General features: G+C 42.8%; 1 protein-coding gene across 1 annotated transcript in view; it reads left to right on the top strand.

The window, feature by feature from the left end:
* Window positions 1-22,171, top strand: part of APTX (aprataxin) — a 165,882-nt gene that overhangs the window by 124,403 nt on the left and 19,308 nt on the right. The window contains 1 exon segment of the mRNA XM_033918223.1: window positions 16,853-16,956. Coding sequence (XP_033774114.1) covers window positions 16,853-16,956 — 104 coding nt within the window.

Below are 22,171 nucleotides of genomic sequence, written 5' to 3' on the forward strand. Positions count from 1 at the left end.
AAAGATGTGCTGTTGTGATAGATAACACATAGCAAATAGACATGAAATGCACCTAAGAAATAAAATCAAAGTGACTTACCAAAAGACACGAAAAAATAAAATAAAATGAAGAAATACCACTATGCACTAAACAAGAGGATGATAGAAGGAATGTGGTATCATGTGAATGGTGGGAGGAGTGATGTGATCATGTGACATGAGTGCAGAGGCCGCAAAGAATACAAGTAAAAAAACCCAGAAAAAGTAGCACATTGACTATATGGATTCAGCACAAACATACAAATAAAGACATTTTCATATCTGTGCTGCCTCTACTATATTTAGTCAATGTGCTACTTTTTCTGGTTTTTTGACTTGTATTCTTTGCTTCTTTTTCGCATCATGATTGGCCTATATGCCATTTACTCTTTCCAAGCATCCCCAGTCCATCCCGTTTGGCTTTTTATGCATTATTTTTAAATTAAATTTTTCAATAAAGTACACATAATAGGGGAATAATATGTATTCTACAGGTCTGGATACAATAGAATCTGGCATCATATCAGTCAAAACATGCACAGAGAAAAAAAAAAATATATATATATATATAGAAATAAAAAAACATAGAATATGATGGCAGAAAAGGGCCTACGGCCCAACAAGTCTGCCCACTCAAACAACCCTCTGGTATCATAAATAGGGAGTGAAAAATATTTGTATTCAAAAAACACTACCCTGTATATGCTATAGTCGTGATTAAACAATGCTATACATATGTGAAGATTAGCTCAGAGACATGGAAGGGTACCACGGAAGGAAAAAAAACCCCTAAACCACCTCACCACCCAATCATTGCTAAATCTTTCATACTTTTAAGCATAAATTAGAGCCAAATTAATACTGAATTAGTGCAATAGAGTTCTAAAACTCATAACTTATTGAAATGCATAGGAAAATAGTAAAACTTAGCTAAAGCTAGGTTCCTTGTTTCGACGTGAACACGTTTCATGCTACTGCTTTAGCAAACCAAACAGCTTAGAATTCAGCCGCACTGAAAAGAATGCAAACTAAACAAAGTGGATAAAAAAGAACAAAAATTAAAGCTACATTACTAAAGAAAGAAACTAAGAAAAAGTATCATGCCAACATAGTAAAATGTATACTTAAAAAAGGCATTTTAAGTGCTGGTTACCTTTACAAAAAGCAGCTCATTTCTTAGAGGACGCTCCCACTGGCTTCTTAGCAGCAAAACACCAACTGAGAGCTGATTTTATTAAAGGATGCACGTCAGCACGTGAAGAATATAAACAACGTAAAATATGTGGTGGTTAACCTATCAGAGCGGGAACTGCACTTAATCTAAAAGAAAAATCAAAGAATAAATAAAAACTGAAAAATATCCTCAATTGAAAACTACACCCACTACAAAAAGGCTTGCCATTCAAGTTCACTATTCAGTCTATCGCTGCTCTTTGTTCCATAAAATCTATGCCAGTTTGCCCCCTCGAGGTAGTTGAGGTACCTCCAACACTGATGACCCCGCCCACAAATTCCTACCGGTAGCTCCCTCTTTAAAACCACCTCCTTTGCAGCGCACGCTTAACCTTTAGTTGCACCCTGTTAAGTTGCTCTCACCTCTGCACACCACAGCTTGGAATATCTTCCGTATTTTAATCGATGTTCTCCCCGTTTAAATTTTCTTTTTTTTTTTTCTTTGCTTTGCCTATTTACTTAAATTATTCAGTACGTTTATCTACTTAATCCTAATTCTACTATTATCTTCCCCTTCTTAAGTTGGTATCCGCCTTTCAAGTAATCCTCATTATTTTTTTATAATTGTATATTTTCTTTTACCTCAATGTGTTGTCATTTTGATTTTAACAGGACCTCTTGTTCCCAGAGAAGACTGCTGCTGCGAAGCGGCGGTGCTGATGACCCCACCCACAAATTCCTACTGGTAGCTTCCTCTTTAAAACCACCTCCTTTGTGGCGCACGTCAAAGGAGCACACTCAAGGAGCAGGTCCTGCTCCTTTATGCGCTACTTCTTGCACACTCTGGCTCAAGTTCCTTTTTTACCATTCTTAGTCTTGGAAAAAACATATTCTTCTTTCTAAACATCCTTCTTCTCTATTTCTCCTTCAACCAGTTCAGCTTCATTTACCTTTCCCCTCTCATTCCCAGCTCCCCTCTTAACGATGCCTTCAATTCAATGGCCTCCATTCCAGTCATCTGGGGCCACCGACCTTCCTCCCAAGGTTCATTAAGAAACCGGCCTAGGTGTCTTACCACCATTCCTTCAACCCCAGCCCCAACAGCTCATATTTTATCACCACCACAACAATACTTCAAACCAAATTTAGGTCTCCTAAACATATGGTCTATCAAAAATAAACACCATCTAATACACGACCTAATTCGCCAACATAACTTACATATTCTTTGCCTAACAGAAATCTGGCTAACTCAAGGAGAAGAGGCTTATATCAATCAAGCCTGCCCTAACAATTACAAAGCAAAAATCCAATGTCTACCAAACAATAAAAAAGGAGGAGGCTTAGCTGTGATATTTCCATTCTTCCATTCCTCTACAATTTGATCTTTCCTCTCTAAATAACTATATATCCAGTCGAAACTTTCCAATTTTCTATAAAAAACCCTCAACCTCTTAACTTCCTTTTTATTTATCTCCCTCCTCCAGTCACAAAACATTCACTAACTGCTCTCATATCTGCAATCATGGATTTCAGCATTGCCCATCCCAATCCTATAATTCTCGGTGACTTTAATATACATTTCAATCTACCCAATCACCCCAACACATCAGAGCTCCTAACTTTAATTACAGATCTCTCCCTGACTCTACTGCTCTCATCTCCTACTCACTTCTTAGTCCAATAGCAATCAGTCACATTTTCCAAAAACTTCAAACTTATTCCCTTCCTTGGTCAGATCACGTTTTTATTCACCTTCAACTAAATTTTATAACCCAACAATCCACCACATCACAGAGCACCTATATTTCCAGAGATATCAATAATGTCACAGCCTCCGCCATCCAAAATTCCTTTAACTTAAACCTACAAGATTTCACCAATCTCACCATAGAAGAACAATCTTCTCTCTGGAAAACTACAACACAATCTCATATGGACCTCCCCCCCCTCCCTTCCCTGGAAAAAAACAACCAAATCACAACCCAAAAAGAAACCATGGTATAATGAAAATCTCATCCTCCTTCGCCAACAACTCCGCTCTACCGAACATAAATGGCGACAAACATGGTCTAACAACTCCCTCCTTCAATACAAAAATTTGGCTACTCAATACAAAATAACTATACAACAAGCAAAAAAAAGAATACTATTACTACAGCTCACAACTCCTTGGCCCTCTTCAGTATAGTCCGATCACTATCCCCTTACTCTAATAAGAACCCCTCCCCTACTTGAACAACACCAGCATCAGAACTCGCAAACTACTTCGACAAGAAAATCAACAATATCAGATCAAACCTAGGACAATCTACATCTACACAATCTCCAGAATCCTCTGATCAGGCCAATCTTTTATCCTTCAGCTCATTCTCTAATTTTAAACTTCCTTCTTCAGCTGATCTTCTCAAAGTTTTCCAATCTTTTTACCATTCTTAGTCTTGGAAAAAACATATTCTTCTTTCTAAACATCCTTCTTCTCTATTTCTCCTTCAACCAGTTCAGCTTCATTTACCTTTCCCCTCTCATTCCCAGCTCCCCTCTTAACGATGCCTTCAATTCAATGGCCTCCATTCCAGTCATCTGGGGCCACCGACCTTCCTTCCAAGGTTCATTAAGAAACCGGCCTAGGTGTCTTACCACCATTCCTTCAACCCCAGCCCCAACAGCTCATATTTTATCACCACCACAACAATACTTCAAACCAAATTTAGGTCTCCTAAACATATGGTCTATCAAAAATAAACACCATCTAATACACGACCTAATTCTCCAACATAACTTACATATTCTTTGCCTAACAGAAATCTGGCTAACTCAAGGAGAAGAGGCTTATATCAATCAGCCTGCCCTAACAATTACAAAGCAAAAATCCAATGTCTACCAAACAATAAAAAAGGAGGAGGCTTAGCTGTGATTTTCCATTCTTCCATTCCTCTACAATTTGATCTTTCCTCTCTAAATAACTATTATCCAGTCGAAACTTTCCAATTTTCTATAAAAAACCCTCAACCTCTTAACTTCCTTTTTATTTATCTCCCTCCTCCAGTCACAAAACATTCACTAACTGCTCTCATATCTGCAATCATGGATTTCAGCATTGCCCATCCCAATCCTATAATTCTCGGTGACTTTAATATACATTTCAATCTACCCAATCACCCCAACACATCAGAGCTCCCTAACTTTAATTACAGATCTCTCCCTGACTACTACTGCTCTCATCTCCTACTCACTATCTTAGTCCAATAGCAATCAGTCCACATTTTCCAAAAACTTCAAACTTATTCCCTTCCTTGGTCAGATCACGTTCTTATTCACCTTCAACTAAATTTTATAACCCAACCATCTCACCACATCACAGAGCACCTATATTTCCAGAGATATCAATAATATCACAGCCTCCGCCATCCAAAATTCCTTTAACTTAAACCTACAAGATTTCACCAATCTCACCATAGAAGAACAATCTTCTCTCTGGAAAACTACAACACAATCTCATATGGACCTCCTAGCCCCCCCCCTCCCTTCCCTGGAAAAAACAACCAAATCACAACCCAAAAAGAAACCGTGGTATAATGAAACCCTCATCCTCCTTCGCCAACAACTCCGCTCTACCGAACATAAATGGCGACAAACATGGTCTAACAACTCCCTCCTTCAATACAAAAATTTGGCTACTCAATACAAAATAACTATACAACAAGCAAAAAAAAGAATACTATTACTACAGCTCACAACTCCTTGGCCCTCTTCAGTATAGTCCGATCACTATCCCCTTACTCTAATAAGAACCCCTCCCCTACTTGAACCAACACCAGCATCAGAACTCGCAAACTACTTCGACAAGAAAATCAACAATATCAGATCAAACCTAGGACAATCTACATCTACACAATCTCCAGAATCCTCTGATCAGGCCAATCTTTTATCCTTCAGCTCATTCTCTAATTTTAAACTTCCTTCTTCAGCTGATCTTCTCAAAGTTTTCCAATCTATAAATGCCCCCAATAATCTAACAGAAAGCATCTCTCCCATAATCCTTAAAAAATTCTTTTCTATTTTTGGCCCATTTATACTGGAAATGATAACCAAAAGTCTAACCTCCAACCTTGTCCCTAAAGCTTGGAAATCCACTCTAGTATTTCCAAAACTGAAAAACCAAAATCTAGATAATATAATCACCGGCTAACTTTCGTCCTATTGCCAACCTGCCTCTCATCTCAAAGCTTATGGAAAAAATAGTACATAATCAGCTCATAGAATTTATTGATAAATCCAACACGCTTCACCCTCACCAAACAGGGTTTTGTTCCAATCATTCCACTGAATTATCTTTTTTTTAATTCTTTATTCATTTTTGTATGTTACAACAAGTGTATCAATTAAACTCATATAAAACTTAAGATGCACACTTGATTAACTCACATATTAGCATCAAATTTACATTTCATTAGGAAATTAGTATTCTATAATGTTAAATATTATGTAAGAAATCTAAATTTATATCATTCTTATTAAATATAATAATCACCCATCCCTCCCTCCCTTCCAGTTCAATAATACATAAAATCATCTTTATTGTGAATTCATTCAAATATTGATATATTATGTAATAATCAGAAATAAAATCCCACCCCTTTTCCCCTCTAATCAAATATCTTATCATGGGAAGAGTTAATCATTCATTACAAAAATCTGTTAACTGTCCCCAGACTTTCTGAAATTTACTCACATAACCTTTTTGCGTTGCAATGGTGAGTTCCATTTTGTACATATGACATACAGAATTCCACCAGAAATTGTAATTTAAACCTGTCAATATTTTTTCCAATTGTATGTTATTTGTTGTATTGCTATTCCAGTTAAAATAAACAAAAGTTTGTTGTTATTTGACGAAATTTGACTTCTTGCTCTCATAGTTGTTCCAAATAAAATAGTATCATATGTCAAGGCTACCGGGTTTTCTAACATCCTATTAATTTGAGGCCAAATTGATTCCAGAATGATAAAATAAAATGGACAATAGAATAAAAGATGATCTAATGTCCCAGCTTCAATATGACAATGCCCAGCATCTATTAGACTTAGAACTATCTATCTTTTGTAAACGAACAGGGTCCAAAAAGCTCTATGCAAAAGAAAAAACCATGTTTGTCTCATAGATGCTGACACCGTACATCTTAACCTCCAAGACCAAAGTCTTGGCCATTGAGATGCATTAATTTGATGCTTTATCTCAATGCTTTATCTCATGAGTTCCCCTTTAAAAATTAAAAAGCTAAGGTGGAGGCGCTAAGTAAAAAATTCTACATTTATAACTCAAGAACAAGATAAAAGTGATAAAAAAGTATATACAAAAGATAAAAAAAGATACATTTGAGATCCGGTGAAGATCGGGTTCGGTGAGCTCTGCTCACTTGAACTATTGGGCAATTTGACCACTCTGAAGATCGAGTATCTTAAACATTTTCCTAATGAATGAATTTGGAGATCAATCAAACTGGAAATTTCCTTTGACATGATACCATAGATTGATTCCAGTTATTAGTATAGCCATCATAGTGTTCTTCTATATCAAGGTTTTATAAAGAGCATAAAATATTTATGGATACCTGGAAAACTTTAAGAAATATAAGTAATCTAGCTCCTATTCCAATAAGTAAATCAACAACTCAAACGATTTGGTTAAACCCCAAGATCAAAATTGGCGGTTTTAAAATCATCTGGAAGCATTGGATGATGGCAGGTATTCGTATTTTGGAGGATGTAACACTGAATTATCTTTACTCGGTCTTATCACTACTATACACTATTTTCTAGACCGAAAATCTGTTCTTCTTGTTTCTCTTGACTTATCCGCTGCCTTCGACACTATCTTCTTATTGATCATCTCAGGAACTGCGGTATCTCCGCACTACTATTTAATATCTTCATTTCTCCTCTTCTTACCCTAGCTCAATCTATCGGCTTTACAATTTTCGCATATGCAGACGACATTCAATTGCTTCACCCCGTCGATTCTACAAAAACAAACGAAATATAAGAAATTAACTATAAACTTGACAAAATCAGTGACTGGCTCCAAATAAATAAACTCTCCCTCAACATTAATAAATCCTGTGGTATACTCTTTCCAATAAGGAACAACGAAACAATAACATGAAAAATCTTCATTAAATCCTGCTCCGTAAAAATCGAACCAAAAATAAAACTTCTTGGAGTAACCATAGATAAAGACTTAACCTTCCATGACCAGATAAGCTCTGTAGTAAAAACTTGTTTTTACAAACTAAGGCTTATCCGCTCTCTAACCTCAATCCTTGAAACTAATGCAATCATAACCCTTGTGCACTCACTGGTTATTTCCCATCTAGATTACTGTAACTCTCTATATAATGGACTTCCACACAAAGAATTACATCGTTTGCAGCTCATACAAAATATAGCAATCAAACGTATACATAAAGCAGGGAAATATGATCATGTAACTCCTCTCCTGAAAGAAACATAGAAACATAGAAGATGATGGCAGAAAAGGGCTACAGCCCATCAAGTCTGCCCACTCTGCTTACCCACCCCCTGTCTATGCCCTAATGACCCAATTTTCTTATCTTGACCCTCGTAGGGATCCCACATGGGTATCCCATTTATTCTTAAAGTCTGGCACGCTGTCTGCCTCGATCACCTGCACTGGAAGCTTGTTCCAATGATCAACCACTCTCTCTGTGAAGAAATACTTTCTGGTGTCGCCATGAAATTTTCCGCCCCTGAGTTTGAGCAGGTGCCCTCTTGTGGCCGAGGGTCCCTTGAGAAAGAAAATATCATCTTCCACTTCGACACGTTCCATGAGGTACTTAAATGTTTCGATCATGTCTCCCCTCTCCCTACGTTCCTCGAGAGTATAGAGCTGCAATTTGTTCAGTCTCTCTTCATACGAGAGACCCTTGAGCCCCGAGATCATCCTGGTGGCCATCCGCTGAACCGATTCAATTCTGTGCACATCTTTACTGTAATGTGGCCTCCAGAATTGCACACAGTACTCCAGATGAGGTCTCACCATGGCCCTGTACAACGGCATTATGACTTCAGGCTTTCGGCTGACGAAACTTCTATTGATACAACCCAATATCTGCCTTGCCTTAGATGAAGCCTTCTCCACTTGATTGGCAGTTTTCATGTCTGCACTGATGATTACTCCTAAATCTCTGCTGAAGTCCTAGTTAAAGTTTCTCCGTTCAAGAAGTACGTCCTGCATGGATTTCCGCTTCCGAGGTGCATGACCTTACATTTCTTAGCATTGAAGCCTAGCTGCCAGGTTGAGGACCAACTTTCCAATGTAAGCAGGTCCTGCACCATATAATTCTGTAAACTGCATTCACTTACTATATTACATAGTTTACCTTGAAGCCCTTGAGTCAGATCCCCTATGAATATGTTGAAAAGGAGTGGACCCAGGACCGAGCCCTGTGGCACTCCACTGGTCACCTCTGATGTTTTTAGAGAGGGTACCATTAACCACCACCCTCTGAAGTCTGCCACTCAGCCAATCATTGACCCATGCAGTTAGTGTCTCTCCTAACCCCATCGATTCCATCTTGCTTAGCAGCTTGCGGTGTGGGACACTGTCAAAAGCTTTACTGAAGTCCAGGTACACGACGTCCAAAGACTCTCCCAAGTCCAACTTTCTTGTTACCCAGTCAAAGAAGCTGATGAGATTGGATTGGCAGGACCTACCCTTGGTGAATCCATGCTGACTGGGATCCCGAAGATTCCCTTCATTCAAGATCGTGTCCAATTTGCTTTTAATTAGTGTTTCCATGAGTTTGCACACTATTGATGTGAGACTCACCGGTCTATAATTCGCAGCCTCTGCCCTGCAACCCTTTTTATGCAGAGGAACAACATTAGCTAATTTCCAGTCCAGGGGAACTTTCCCCTTACTTAGGGAGAGATTGAATAGCTCAGCCAATGGTTTCGCCAGGACATTGCTCAATTCTCTGAGCACTCTTGGGTGCAAATTGTCTGATCCCATGGCTTTGTTCGCCTTGAGTCTTGCCAGTTCACTGTAAACTTCACCTGGTGTGAACTCAAAATTCTGAAACGGGTCTTCTGTGCTTTGTGTTGCCTTCAACTCGGACCATGTCCCTGTGCCTCACAGGTGAAGACTGAGCAGAAGTATTCATTCAGTAGTTCGGCTTTATCGGAATCTGCTTCCACGTAACTTCTGTCCGGTCTTCTAAGGCGTACTATCCCACCTGTGTTCCTTTTTCTGTCACTAATATACCTGAAGAAAGATTTGTCCCCCTTTTTAATGTTTTTTGCCAGAATTTCTTCCACTCGAAGTTTTGCCTCCCTAACTGCCATTTTGACCGCTGTAGACCTGGTCCTATATTCTACCTTTGCCTCTCTTTTCTCCGTGCGCTTGTAGGAGAGAAACGCTTTTTTCTTCTCCTTAATGAGGTGCGAGATCTCCGCGGTGAACCATTGGGGTTTATTGTTTATTATTAGCAAAGACATGAAAACTGCCAAGCAGGTGGAGAAAGCTGCATCCAAGGCTAGACAAATGGTGGGATGCATCCGTAGAGGTTTCGTCAGCCGGAGGCCCGAAGTCATAATGCCCCTGTACAGATCCATGGTGAGACCTCATCTTGAATATTGTGTTCAATTCTGGAGACCACATTATCAAAAAGATGTGCGGAGAATCGAGTCGGTTCAGCGAATAACCACCAGGATGGTCTCGGGACTCAAGAACCTCCAATATGAGAAAAGACTGAATAAACTGCAGCTATATTCGCTCGAGGAACGTAGAGAGAGGGGGGACATGATTGAGACTTTTAAATATATCACGGGCCGCATCGAGGTGGAAGACGATATCTTCTTTCTTAAAGGACCTTCGACCACAAGAGGTCATCCGCTGAAAATCAAAGGCGGGCAATTTCATGGCGACACCAGGAAGTATTTCTTCACCGAAAGGGTAGTCGATCATTGGAATGAACTTCCATTGCGGGTGATTAACGCCAGCAGCGTGCTCGATTTTAAAAAGAAATGGGATATGTATGTGGGATCTCTAGCCTGGTGAAGTCTGGGGGTGGGTCATTAGCGTGGGCAGACTTGATGGGCTACAGCCCTTTTCTGCCGTCATATTCTATGTTTCTATTTCTTTGTCGTTTATTTACTGATTTTATGAAGCGGCTAGTTGCTTCATGTATGGTTGATTTCAGTGTTAACCACTTAGTTTCTACATCATCGGTCTCCGCTTGGTCCTGCAGCGTCTGATGGACGAAATCTCTCATGCGTGCGAAGTCTGTGACCCGGAAATTTGAGTACCTTTGTTTTCGATGTTTGATCTAGGGAAGCCTTTCCTAAGGTCGAACCATACTATGTTGTGGTTGCTGGAGGCTAGTGTATCTCCTACTGAGACCTCTGAGATGCTTTCCCCGTTGGTGAGTACCAGGTCGAGGATCGCCTGGGCCCTAGTGGGCTCCGTTACCATTTGTTTGAGACGTGCTCCCTTTATGGAGGTTAAGAGCCTCCTGCTACCGCTGGTTATTGCTGAAAATGAGTTCCAGTCTGCATCAGGCATATTGATGTCCCCTAGCAGTACAGCTTCTCCTCGTAGAGTGATATTCTCTATGTCAGTGGTTCCCAACCCTGTCCTGGAGGAACACCAGGCCAATTGGGTTTTCAGGCTAGCCCTAATGAATATGCATGAAGCAAATTTGCATGCCTATCACTTCCATCATATGCAAATCTCTCTCATGCATATTCATTAGGGCTAGCCTGAAAACCCAATTGGCCTGGTGTTCCTCCAGGACAGGGTTGGGAATCACTGCTCTATGTCTTCAATTAATTCTGCGTCCATGTCTTCCAGTTGTCTTGGGGGTCTGTATACCACACCTAGATACAGGCATTTTTCTCTGCCTCTTGCCAGGTTTACCCAGAGGGACTCCCCGGTGTACTTGACATCTGTGATCCTGGTGGTTTTGATGTCCTCTTTAATGTATAGAGCTACCCCCCCCTCCTAACCTGCCCTCTCTGTCCTGACGAAGTAGACTGTAGCCCGGTATAGCCATATCCCACCCATGTGAGTCCGTGAACCAAGTTTCAGATATTGCCACCACATCTAGGTCGGCATTCCTTATTTCAGCCTCCAATTCTAGAATTTTGTTACCTAAACTGTGTGCATTGACATACATGGCCTTCTATATCTTGTGTTTGCTAAGTCCCTGTGAGGCGTATCCTACCCGAGTCGGTGTGACTCCTAAAGAACTGTTTGCAATGTGGGTACTTACCTTGGACATGGAAGCGGCGTTTCGACTCACCTCATCAGGATAATTCCTTTCTGCACTAATATGTGAATGGGTACCCTCCCCCGACTTACCTAGTTTAAAGCCCTGTGAAGCAGGCGGGCTAGTCGGTGTCCGAAGACGTTGTTACCCCTACTGGTCAGATGGAGTCCGTCTGGTCCCTGAAGTCCTTGTAGCGCTTCCCCATGGTTTAGGAATCCGAAGTTCATATCCCGGCACCATCCCTGTAGCCACTCGTTCGTCCTCAGGATACGTTCATCTCTGGCTCTTCCCTTGCCTCTAACTGGGAGGATCAATGAGAAAACCACCTGCGCTCCTGTCCGCTTCAGCCTCTCACCCAGTGCTCCAAAGTCTCTGGTGATGGTCTCCGGTGTGTTCCTGGCAGTGTCGTTGGTTCCTATGTGGACAAGAAGCATAGGAAAGTGGTCTCGGGGCGTGAGTAGTCTATCCAGACTGGCGGTGACATCTCGTATCCTGGCTCCAGGCAGACAGCAGACCTCCCTAGATTGCATATCCGGTCTGCAAATTGGTCCCTCGGTGCCCCTCAGCATGGAATCCCCGATGACTATTACTCTGCGCTTCTTTGGGGGGAGCCGGTCAGTTGTCCCTGGAGATGAAGCTGTGTGTTGGGCCTGCTCCTGTTCCTGCTCCTGTTCCTCATCGGCAGTTCCTTCCTGAAGAATCTGGAATCTGTTCCGCAGGATGAGTTGAGGGGTTGATGTATAGCTGCCCTGTTTGTAAGAAGAAGGAGAAGATGAAGAGATTGAAAAGGGGGGGGGGGTCTCCTATGTTTGCCCGTGGAGGAGGTCACCAGCTGCATGGTGTCAGTGCCACTAGCCATTTCCTGTATCCCAGTTGTTGGTTTCAAAGCTGATGATTTGGGCGTCTCGAGGATGGACTTGTCATGGGCCTGCTCGGTGATTTGGGACAGCTCCTGGACGACTCCGTCGATGTAGGCCTCGTCCTCTCGGATGCTTCTCAGGCGTATCACCTCCTCCCTGAGGCGCCTTAGTTCCTGCATGAGATCTCCATCCAGCTGCGCGGCCTCCTCTGTCTGTGTAGAGACTGTAGTGTAGCGCTGGGGGATGGTCTCGGTCTGCACAGAGACCTCTGTCCATCGTCCTGGGTCCTCCTTCTTCTGCACGCAGTCTGTGGTCGCTTCCTGGATCCCCATAGCGACTAGAATACTGGTCTTGATTGTAGACTTCGCGCTTCTTGTCCTCCCTGCCATTGCTAAGTTGTAATTGAGGTCTGCCTGTCAGTAAGGTAGAGAATTAGGAAAATTAGAAAAATCTGTCTGTGAGCAGGTGTGAGATTTTGAAAGAAGCCCATTGGTTACCCATCACGCACCGTATCACCTATAAAATCTTAATGCTGGTTTTCAAAATCAAACTCTCACGTCTTCCATCTTTTCTTGACAAACTTATTATCCCTCTCTGTTCTCCTCGGACCCTAAGATCAGTAGATCAAAACTTACTGGCCGTTCCTTCCATCAAAGAATTCTACTACACTAGGAAAATTAACTTCTCTGTAGTTGCTCCGACCTTATGGAACGCCATGCCATCTCAACTTCGTCATGAAAATCTTCTCGATAAATTCAAGACCAAACTAAAAACATTTCTTTTTCAAGATGCATATCATAATCTCTAAATACTTCCTTCCCCAAAACCAGTAAAATTATCTCAACCGCTTTTATGAAGCGACCCTATCCCTGATGTTATATCCTCCCCCCAATTCCCTTCTTTTAACTTTCATTTTAATAATGTATTTATTGACCTTTCCATCACCTTAATACCCTCAAATTCATGTAAGTCCTTGTCTATTGTCTTTTAATGTTCACTCCTCCCCTTATATATACACAATTATTATTTTACTTTTTATCTTTTTTTTTTTTAGCATTGTAAACCGGCCCAGGTACATGTTGATGGTCGGTATATTAAACACAATAAAACTTGAAACTTGAGACTCCATAGGATGTAAATTAATCCAGTATTGGACTAAAGGAGCTGTCAGAACTTGCTTTTGATCCTGCTCAAATGTTCAGTAATCCATGTACTTATGCTCCTTATAGTGTGCCCCACATATAACGTTTGACATGGACATTGTATTATATAAACGACTCCACTGGTTGTACAATCAGAAAGATGTTTGTTATACAATGTCCACTTGGGTAAAGACAACGACTGCAAGGATACACTATGCACACAGATTTTGCATTTACCACACATCACATGTCCTTGTGTGGATGAAATAGAAGCATCCTTGGTGGATTTAAATTGAGCTCTCATTAGATGATAGAAAATGCAAAACGGGGTGGCTCCTGAAACACAGTGTGGTACTGTAACACATTCCAATTAGATCTTATATGTTTAATCTTGAATGCATTATAAGAATATGCCTAGACATGCCCTAATAAAAATCCCAGTAGATATATTAATTAGTTCTTTGCCTGCTTGGGAAATGTTTGAGGACAAGGGGGAATTTTTAGCAGCTTTAGTGAGGATGGTTCATGTAGAAGATTTGACAGAGTGAAAATTTGAAATTATTAAGGCTTTTGTCACTCCGGAATCATTATCTTACAAGTCCAGCATTCTGTTGACGTGTATAGGCATGCAGAGATATTGGAAGGCTGAGGTCACACTTAACTCCATTATATATTTTATCTTGGTGAGGGACAGATGGGGGAAAATGCTTGAGTACCTGAACAAATTCATGTAAACCATTCTGTGCTCCCCTGGGAGAATGGTATAGAAAATTGAACAAATACAAGGTAAATAAATAAGGCCTATGTAATCGTTGGTTTCAGGCTTTGAAGTGTAAAAAGGGTTCTAAAGATCCAGAACACTACATAAAGAATGCAGTGAAATGGCATTTACTAGCTGGTGATCTTTCTCCAAATATCTGGAGGAGGAGAGATCCAGAGGCCAGATATGGGCTCCCTCCTGCCACGGAGCAGGCAGGAGGGAGCCCAACCTCTCCTGCCCCAGCGACCGGCGATTCCCCCGACACGATCGGGGCAGGAGGGAGCCCAAGCACTCCTGCCCTGGTGAATCCTCCACCCCCATTAAGTTACGGGCAGGAGGGATCCCATGCCCTCCTACTCCCGATGCCCCCTGAACCCCCGATCGGCCCCCCACCTGCCAACCCCACGAACCCCCCTGCCAACCCCGCATCACCACCCCCCTCCCCCCATACCTTAAAAAAGTTGGACAGACGGATGGGTCCCAAACCCTTCCGTCCGGCAGGCTCGCCATCTGCAGAATTGTGGGCCTAAGGGCCTGATTGGCCTAAGTGCCTCAAGCTCCGCCCACAGGTGGGACCTTAGGCGCCTGGGCCAATCAGGCCCTAAGACCCATCCGTCCAACTTTTTAAAGGTACGGGGCGGTGTCGGGGGTGGGGGATGGTCTCACGGGGTTGGCGGGTGTCACATGGTCGGTGGGGGGCCAATCGGGGGTTCAGGGGGGGCGGTCGGGGGGGGCATCGTGGGCAGGACGGCCTGGGATCCCTCCTGCCTATATCTTAATGGGGTGGGGGGTGGGGGTTTAGCCAGGGCAGAAGGGCTTGGGCTCCCTCCTGCCTCGATCGAGTCGGGGGGGGGGTCGCTTGGGCAGGAGAGCTTGGGCTCCCTCCTTCCCCGATCGAGTTGGGGGGGGGGGTGATGGATCGTGGCACGAGAGATTGGCTATCTCTTCTGCTGCAATAGCGATCACCCCTCTACCTGATCTGCCACAAAACGCGGCAGGGGAGATAAGCCATCTCTCCTGCCACGATGGTTGCAGTGGGGGGTGGGCAGGTTGCCGGGGCTGCTGAGCTGATCGCGGCAGCTGCGATCAGCTCAGCGGCCCCTTTTTCAGCACTTATACCTGTTTTGACTTGGTCTAAGTCAAAACGTATAAGTGCCGACTAGGCAACCTGCCTAAACTTTTAGTTATACCTACTGTACGCCTATGTCTAGGTCGGCCCACCTCCCACCCTTTCCCCTCCTCTAAAAACGCCTCTTTTCGCTCTATACATTTAGAGGCAGGGGAAACGTCTAAAACCAGCTTTGGTTATGGGTACTTGGACGATCAGGTTTTTGATCGTCCAAGTACCCATTTAGGCAACTTTTTAGATGGTTTTTTTCTTTGATTATGAGCCTTATGTCAAATTATAAACAAAGAAAAGTGGTGCAAATGCCTTTATGTAATTTTACCTTGTGCTAAAAAACAAAAGCTAGCACCAAATTTGGCATATTCAGTAGCTAGCCTCCACATATAGAATTTGCTGCCTAATATCAGAGGCAGAGCCAAATTACTTGCATTTTAGATAGGTATACTGTAGATTGAAAGCTCTTTTTTTTAAGATTCCTTTGGGTAGATGGGCTTTTCTGTTTATGACTTTTTGGAGTTGAAGGAACTGATTATATTTTTTTGCTGTTTGGTATATTCATATGTTCTGCGATGGATATGATTTATTTTTAGATTTTATGTGAGGTTTTAAAAAAGTTTGTAAACTGCATGGAATGGTCAGGTACTAGTTATGAGAGGTACAAATAAGCTACTGTGCAATCCTGTGGGGAAAAATACCTATGAAGTTTGCCATGAGGTGTGCTGCTCTTTTATTTTTATGATTATTATTATTATGCATCAATTAAAACTATATAGGGCGATGGGTGTGACCGCATCTGGAGTACTGCGTTCAGTACTGGTCACCGTACCTTAAGAAGGATATGGCGATTTTTGAGAGGGTCCAGAGGAGAGCGACAAAAATGATAAAGGGCATGGAAAACCTCTCATATGCTGAGAGGCTGGAGAAGCTGGGGCTCTTTTCCCTGGAAAAGCGGAGACTTAGAGGGGATATGATAGAAACTCATAAGATCATGAAGGGTATAGTGAAGGTAGAGAGGGACAGACTCTTCAGACTAGCAGGGGCAGCAAAAACTAGAAGGCACTCAAAAAATTGAAGGGAGATAGGTTCAGAACAAATGCTAGGAAGTTCTTCACGCAGAGGGTGGTGAAGACCTGGAATACGCTTCCAGAGGAGGTGGTAGAGCAGAGTACGGCTTTGGGGTTCAAAAGGAGATTGGACTAGTTCATGAAGGAAAAGGGGATCCATGGGTACAATTAGAGGATTACTATACAGTACAGAAGGCTGTACAGTAATAGAGTAGTAGAGAAATAGATCACTACAGGTCATTGACCTGGGGGGCCACCGTGGGAGCGGATTTCTGGGCATGATGGACCTATGGTCTGACTCAGCAGAGGCAATGCTTATGTGCTTACTATAGAGAGAACCAAATGCTTGTGGAAGAGATGTAATTATTTCAGGTTTGTAATATTTAAATGTCATCCTTTTTTCATTTGCATTTTTAGCCATGTACATCTTCATGTGATCAGCCAGGATTTTGATTCTCCATGCCTTAAAAACAAAAAGCACTGGAACTCATTCACTACTGAGTATTTCTTAGAGTCACAAGGTAATATTCTTTTTTTTTTCATTTATGCACAACTTAATGTTATCCAAGTCTGTCCATGAGGCTGTCTCTGTCATACAACTCTGTTCTGGACACCCTTGCTCCCCCTTTTCCCCGTTCTGTACCAAACCTCATCCTTGGCTCACTCCCAGTATCCATTGCTTACGTTCCTGTACCCGCTGTACTGAGTGCCTTTGGCTCAAATCTTACACACATGCTTTCTTCACTTTAAATTTATGCTGACCTCCTTTAATTCTGTACTTACACAGGTCAAGCAAGACTACTACATCCATCCAACTAACTAAGGTTTCAAGGTTTATTAAATATTTGATGGATCGCTATATCATTATACAAAGCGATGTACATTAAAATACAATTTGTTAAGATAATAAAAACATACAATTCATTAAAGTAATAATAACATACAATAAATAAACATTAGATTTTAGACAAGACCAACAACAATTGGGAGGAAAGGGAGGTTAAAGTTACATATCGTAAAAAGAGAAATACATTTAAGGATAGAACATCAAGGAGGTATTAAAATACTTGAAACGAAAAATTAATTTTTTTTTTTTTTTTTTTTTAAATGGGAGAATTTGTTTTTTATTTTTATGTATTAAAATTTTTTTTAAAAAGATAAGTTTTAAGAGATTTCTTAAAAGAAGGAACATCTTTTTCGTTTTTTATATATTGGGGCAAAGAGTTCCACCATTGGGGGCCGACGACCGAAAACATTTCCAATCTACGGGTGCCTATAATTTTCAAAGATGGAATTACTAATAGGTTTTGGGAAGATGATCTGAGAGAGCGTGCAGAACAATAACTAACTAACTCCCTTTCTTCCAACCCCTGTTGTCTCTTTGCCACACTGAACTCCCTCCTCAAAGTGCCCTCACCTTTGATCCCTCCTTTTCTCTCTTTCCCCGGACTATGGCTGATTATTTTTATGACAAGGTCCACAAGATTGCTCTTGAATTCATTTCAAGGTCACATCCTTCTCCCCTTCCTACCATCCACTCTCTTGAATTTCAAACTCAAACCACCCCTTCATCCTTCATCCAAATAACTTAGGAAGCTCCCCTTGCCTAGTCCCACCCTTTGGACCCTCCAAAAACTACCACTAACTTTTCTTTCTTCTCTGAAATCACAGAGGAAGAAGCTGCACAACTTTTGTCTTCAGCCAAGCCTACTACATGCCCCTCAGGCCCTATTTCCACCCCTCTACTTGACCCCTACCTCGCATACTGTTATCCTTCCCATCTGCTATATTCTCAACATATCCATTTCCATTGCGTTGGTTAAACTGCTTCTCAAAAAATCCTTGCTGGACCCCTCCTGCCCATCCAGTTGTTGTCCTGTCTCCCTTCTTCTGTTCCTATCCAAGCTACTCGAGCGTGCTGTTCTCTGTTGCTGCCTGGACTTATTTATTTATTTATTTGAAACTAGTCTTTAAGCCCGTTACATTAACGGGTGCTAGCATAGATGTGTGTGTCTGTCTTTTTTTCTTTCTCTCTCTCTCTCTCCTTGGCCGCTGTCTGTCTGTCATTCTTTCTGTCTGTGTCTCTCCCTAGCCCCCTGCCTGCCTGTATTTTTCTGTTGTGCCATGCCTGCCTGCTCCATGGCCCCCTTCTGTTTCCCCCCCTCCCAGAGCAAAGCATGATTGCTGTCTGCCCCCCAGCACACCCCTCCCCCCCAAAACAGCCCCCTTTCCCTCTCTCCCTGGCCCCCTTCTGTTTATGAAGGGCATAGAGAGAGTAGAGAGGGACAGATTCTTCAAACTTTCAAATAATAAAAGAACAAGAGGGCATTCAGAAAAGTTGAAAGGGGACAGATTCAAAACGAATGCTAGGAAGTTCTTCTTTACTCAACGTGTGGTGGACACCTGGAATGCGCTTTCAGAAAGCGTAATAAGGCAGAGTACGATACTGAGGTTCAAGAAAGGATTGGACAGTTTCCTGCTGGAAAAGGGGATAGAGGGGTATAGATAGAGGATTACTGCACAGGTCCTGGATCTGTTGGGCTGCCGCGTGAGCGGACTGCTGGGCACGATGGACCTCATGTCTGATCCAGCAGAGGCATTGCTTATGTTCTTATGTTCTCCCTCCCAGAGCAAAGCATGATTACTATCTGCCCTCCAGCACACCCCTCCCCCAAAGCAGCCGCTCTCCACCTTGATAGTACATTCCCTCTGATGCGATCCTGCCCCTTGGGATTACGTCAGAGGGAACGTGCTACCGAGGTGGAAAGCAGCCTGCAAGGTTCGCTACAGCCGGCTGGCTAACCTCAGCAGGATGCTTTGAAGAGGAGGGGCAGACACCGAAGAGCAGCAGCGGCAGCAGCGGGCCTTACAGTGAGTGAGGGTGGGAGGGGGGAGTCGCCGGCGTGTTCCCTGTGTCCGTGTTCGAAAATAGAATTCGGCAAGGAGGGACACATCATGCTGTCAGGGAACACGCCGTCCTAAGTGTGCATGCGCGCTTAGGGTTTTATTATAGAGGATTATTTATAACTCACCTATCCACAAATCTAAGCGGGGAACAATAATCGCATACAAAATCACACTAAAAGATACAAACAAATAAACAGCAGAAAAAAGAACTGCTCTAACTCAAACTGTCATATGACTTGCACCAAAATGCACTCAAACACAGTTTTCACCCACTTTCTAAAATCCAGAGCATGTTCGATTGGCACAACGACAGATGTAAGGCATTCAACAGTGCCAGACCCTGCACAGAGAGCATTGGACTTGCAGTTCCCTATAAGCCTCATGGCTGCTAATGATGGAACTTCTAACTTAAACTATCTGAAGACCGCAGCTCACGCGAAGGACAATGCCACTGCAAAAGAGAGCATACACTTGACGGACAATTATGCTGAAGCCCTTAAACATCACACAAAGTACCTTAAATTTGACCCACATGCCAATAGGCAGGCAATGAAGCTCTCGAAGTATCGGTGTAATGTGTTCGAATTTTGAGGCATGAACAATAAGGTGTGTAGCAGCATTTTCTGCTAACTGCAGTGCCTGCAGGACACATTTAGGCAAACCTAAATAAATGGAATTACAATAGTCAAGCAAAGGTGCTATCATCTGAAAGATAGTCATGCAATAAACGCAGCTTGAAAAACATGCCAGTTATCACTGCCTTAATTTTGGCCTTAAATGGCAAAGTGGAATCAAACACAACTCCCAGATACTTACAATGCCTTCGCAATGGGACAACCTCACCTGCAAGGGAAATCTCAGATGAACAAGATACCAAGTTCTTCCCACGGCCAGTGTATTACACTTTGGTCATAGCGACGTTTAACTCTAATTGATTTTGAGACATCCAGTCCTGAATAACACAAAAACAGTCATTCAGCTATGATAGAGCTTCATCTTGTGATTTTTCAACAGGAATGAGAAATTGAATGTCGGCAGTGTAAAGATGAAACATAACACCCAACATATGCAAAACCTTACACAGTGGGAACAGGTAGATAATAATAATAATAATAACAGTTTATATACCGCAGGACCGTGAAGTTCTGTGCTTTTTACAAATATTAAAAGATGGTACAAATAGATTGAGCTTAACAGGGTGGAAGCTAGTGATTAACAGCTCACGGGATCAGTTATTGAGCAGAGAGAGTACAGGTCAACTGCCTAGATATTTCAGGAACAGATATGTTTTTAGGCGTTTCCTGAATTCCCCATAAGTAGTAGGCGTAAGTAATTGTTCTAGATCTTTACCCCATAATGCTGCCTGATGTGAGAAAAGGTGTTGATGGTGTCTTTTGAGTTTACATGCTCTAACTGGACGGGAGACGAAGTTCAAATGTGAACTTCTCTTATGTGTGTTGGCTGAGAAGGAGAAAAGGTCAGTTATGTATTTAGGGGCTAGACCATATAGTACTTTAAAGCAGAAACAGGCGAACTTAAACTTCATGCGTGCCTCCATCGGTAACCAATGCAGTTGTCGGTAGTAAGGTGTCACATGATCAAACTTCTTCAGCCCGAAAATCAGTTTGACCGCTGCATTTTGCACTAATTGTAATCGTCGCATATTCTTTTGGGAAATTGCTAAATAGGCGATGTTACAGTAATCAAGTTGACTCAGTATGAGGGATTGTACCAGGATTCTAAATGCTGGCATATCAAAATATGCTCTAATGGATCAAAGTTTCCAGAGAGTGAAAAAACCCTTTCTGATTAAGGAGTCTACCTGGTCCTTCATGGTTAAGCATTGGTCTAGTGTTACACCCAATACCTTCATAGTAGACTGGATAGGATAACTAAGTTTATCCCAGGACAAGCAGGCATGATATTCTCACATGTGAGTGACGTCATCTACGGAGCCCCGACGCGGACAACTTTTCAAGCAAACTTGATTGAAGATTCAAGTTTGCTGTGCTGCACCACGCATGTGTGCTTTCCTGCTTCACTAGAGGGCGCATCCCCTCCTCGTGGTCTCCAGTTCTTTCGTTTCCGCGGAGCCAAGAAGTCGTCTTTCTTGCCTCTGCCCAAAAGTGCCTTCTAGCACCACGATTTTCTTATTTTCTTTATTTGAGAGTCGCTGTGCGCGTGTTGAGTTTTTTTCCTGCTTCGTCGCAGTTGCGGTTACTTTAGTTCAGCACAGGGGTTCCCGGGCCGCGGCCTATATTTTTTTCTATGTCCCGGCCTCTGACCGGGTTCAAAAAGTGCACCAGGTGCGATCGTCTTCTGTCCATCACAGACCCGCATTGTTGGTGCATTCTCTGCCTGGGGGCCGACCATCCGACCGAGTCCTGCCCCAGGTGTGCTACCTTTCAACACCGGGCCCTCCGTCGACGAAAGGCCCACATGGCGGATCTTTTTGCCGCCGACCAGCCCTCGACCTCGGCTTCGGCCCCGGCCTTGACCTCGGCCTCGGGTTCCTCTACCCCGCCTCAAGACTCGACCCCGAAGACCTCGGATTCGCAGAAGTCCTCGGCTCCGGGTAAGTCCCCTCTTCCTTCCTCAGGTTCCGCACCGGCGAAGAAGCCAGCCTCGGGGATGCCGGCCGGGCATGGTGGGAGTTCCTTGCCTACGGCCCCGGCAAAATCTTCGGGACGTGCCTCCACCACAAGGGAATACTCTAAATCGAGGTCGCCCTCGGTGGAGTGCACTGCGGCCTCGGACATGCCGTTGATGCTGTCCGTGCCGGTCTTCCAGGACATGCTCTGATATCGTTGGAGCTGTCCGCTGCGCTGG

Source organism: Geotrypetes seraphini, chromosome 1 (assembly GCF_902459505.1).
Source record: "Geotrypetes seraphini chromosome 1, aGeoSer1.1, whole genome shotgun sequence".
In the NCBI taxonomy this organism is placed as follows: Eukaryota; Metazoa; Chordata; class Amphibia; order Gymnophiona; family Dermophiidae; genus Geotrypetes; species Geotrypetes seraphini.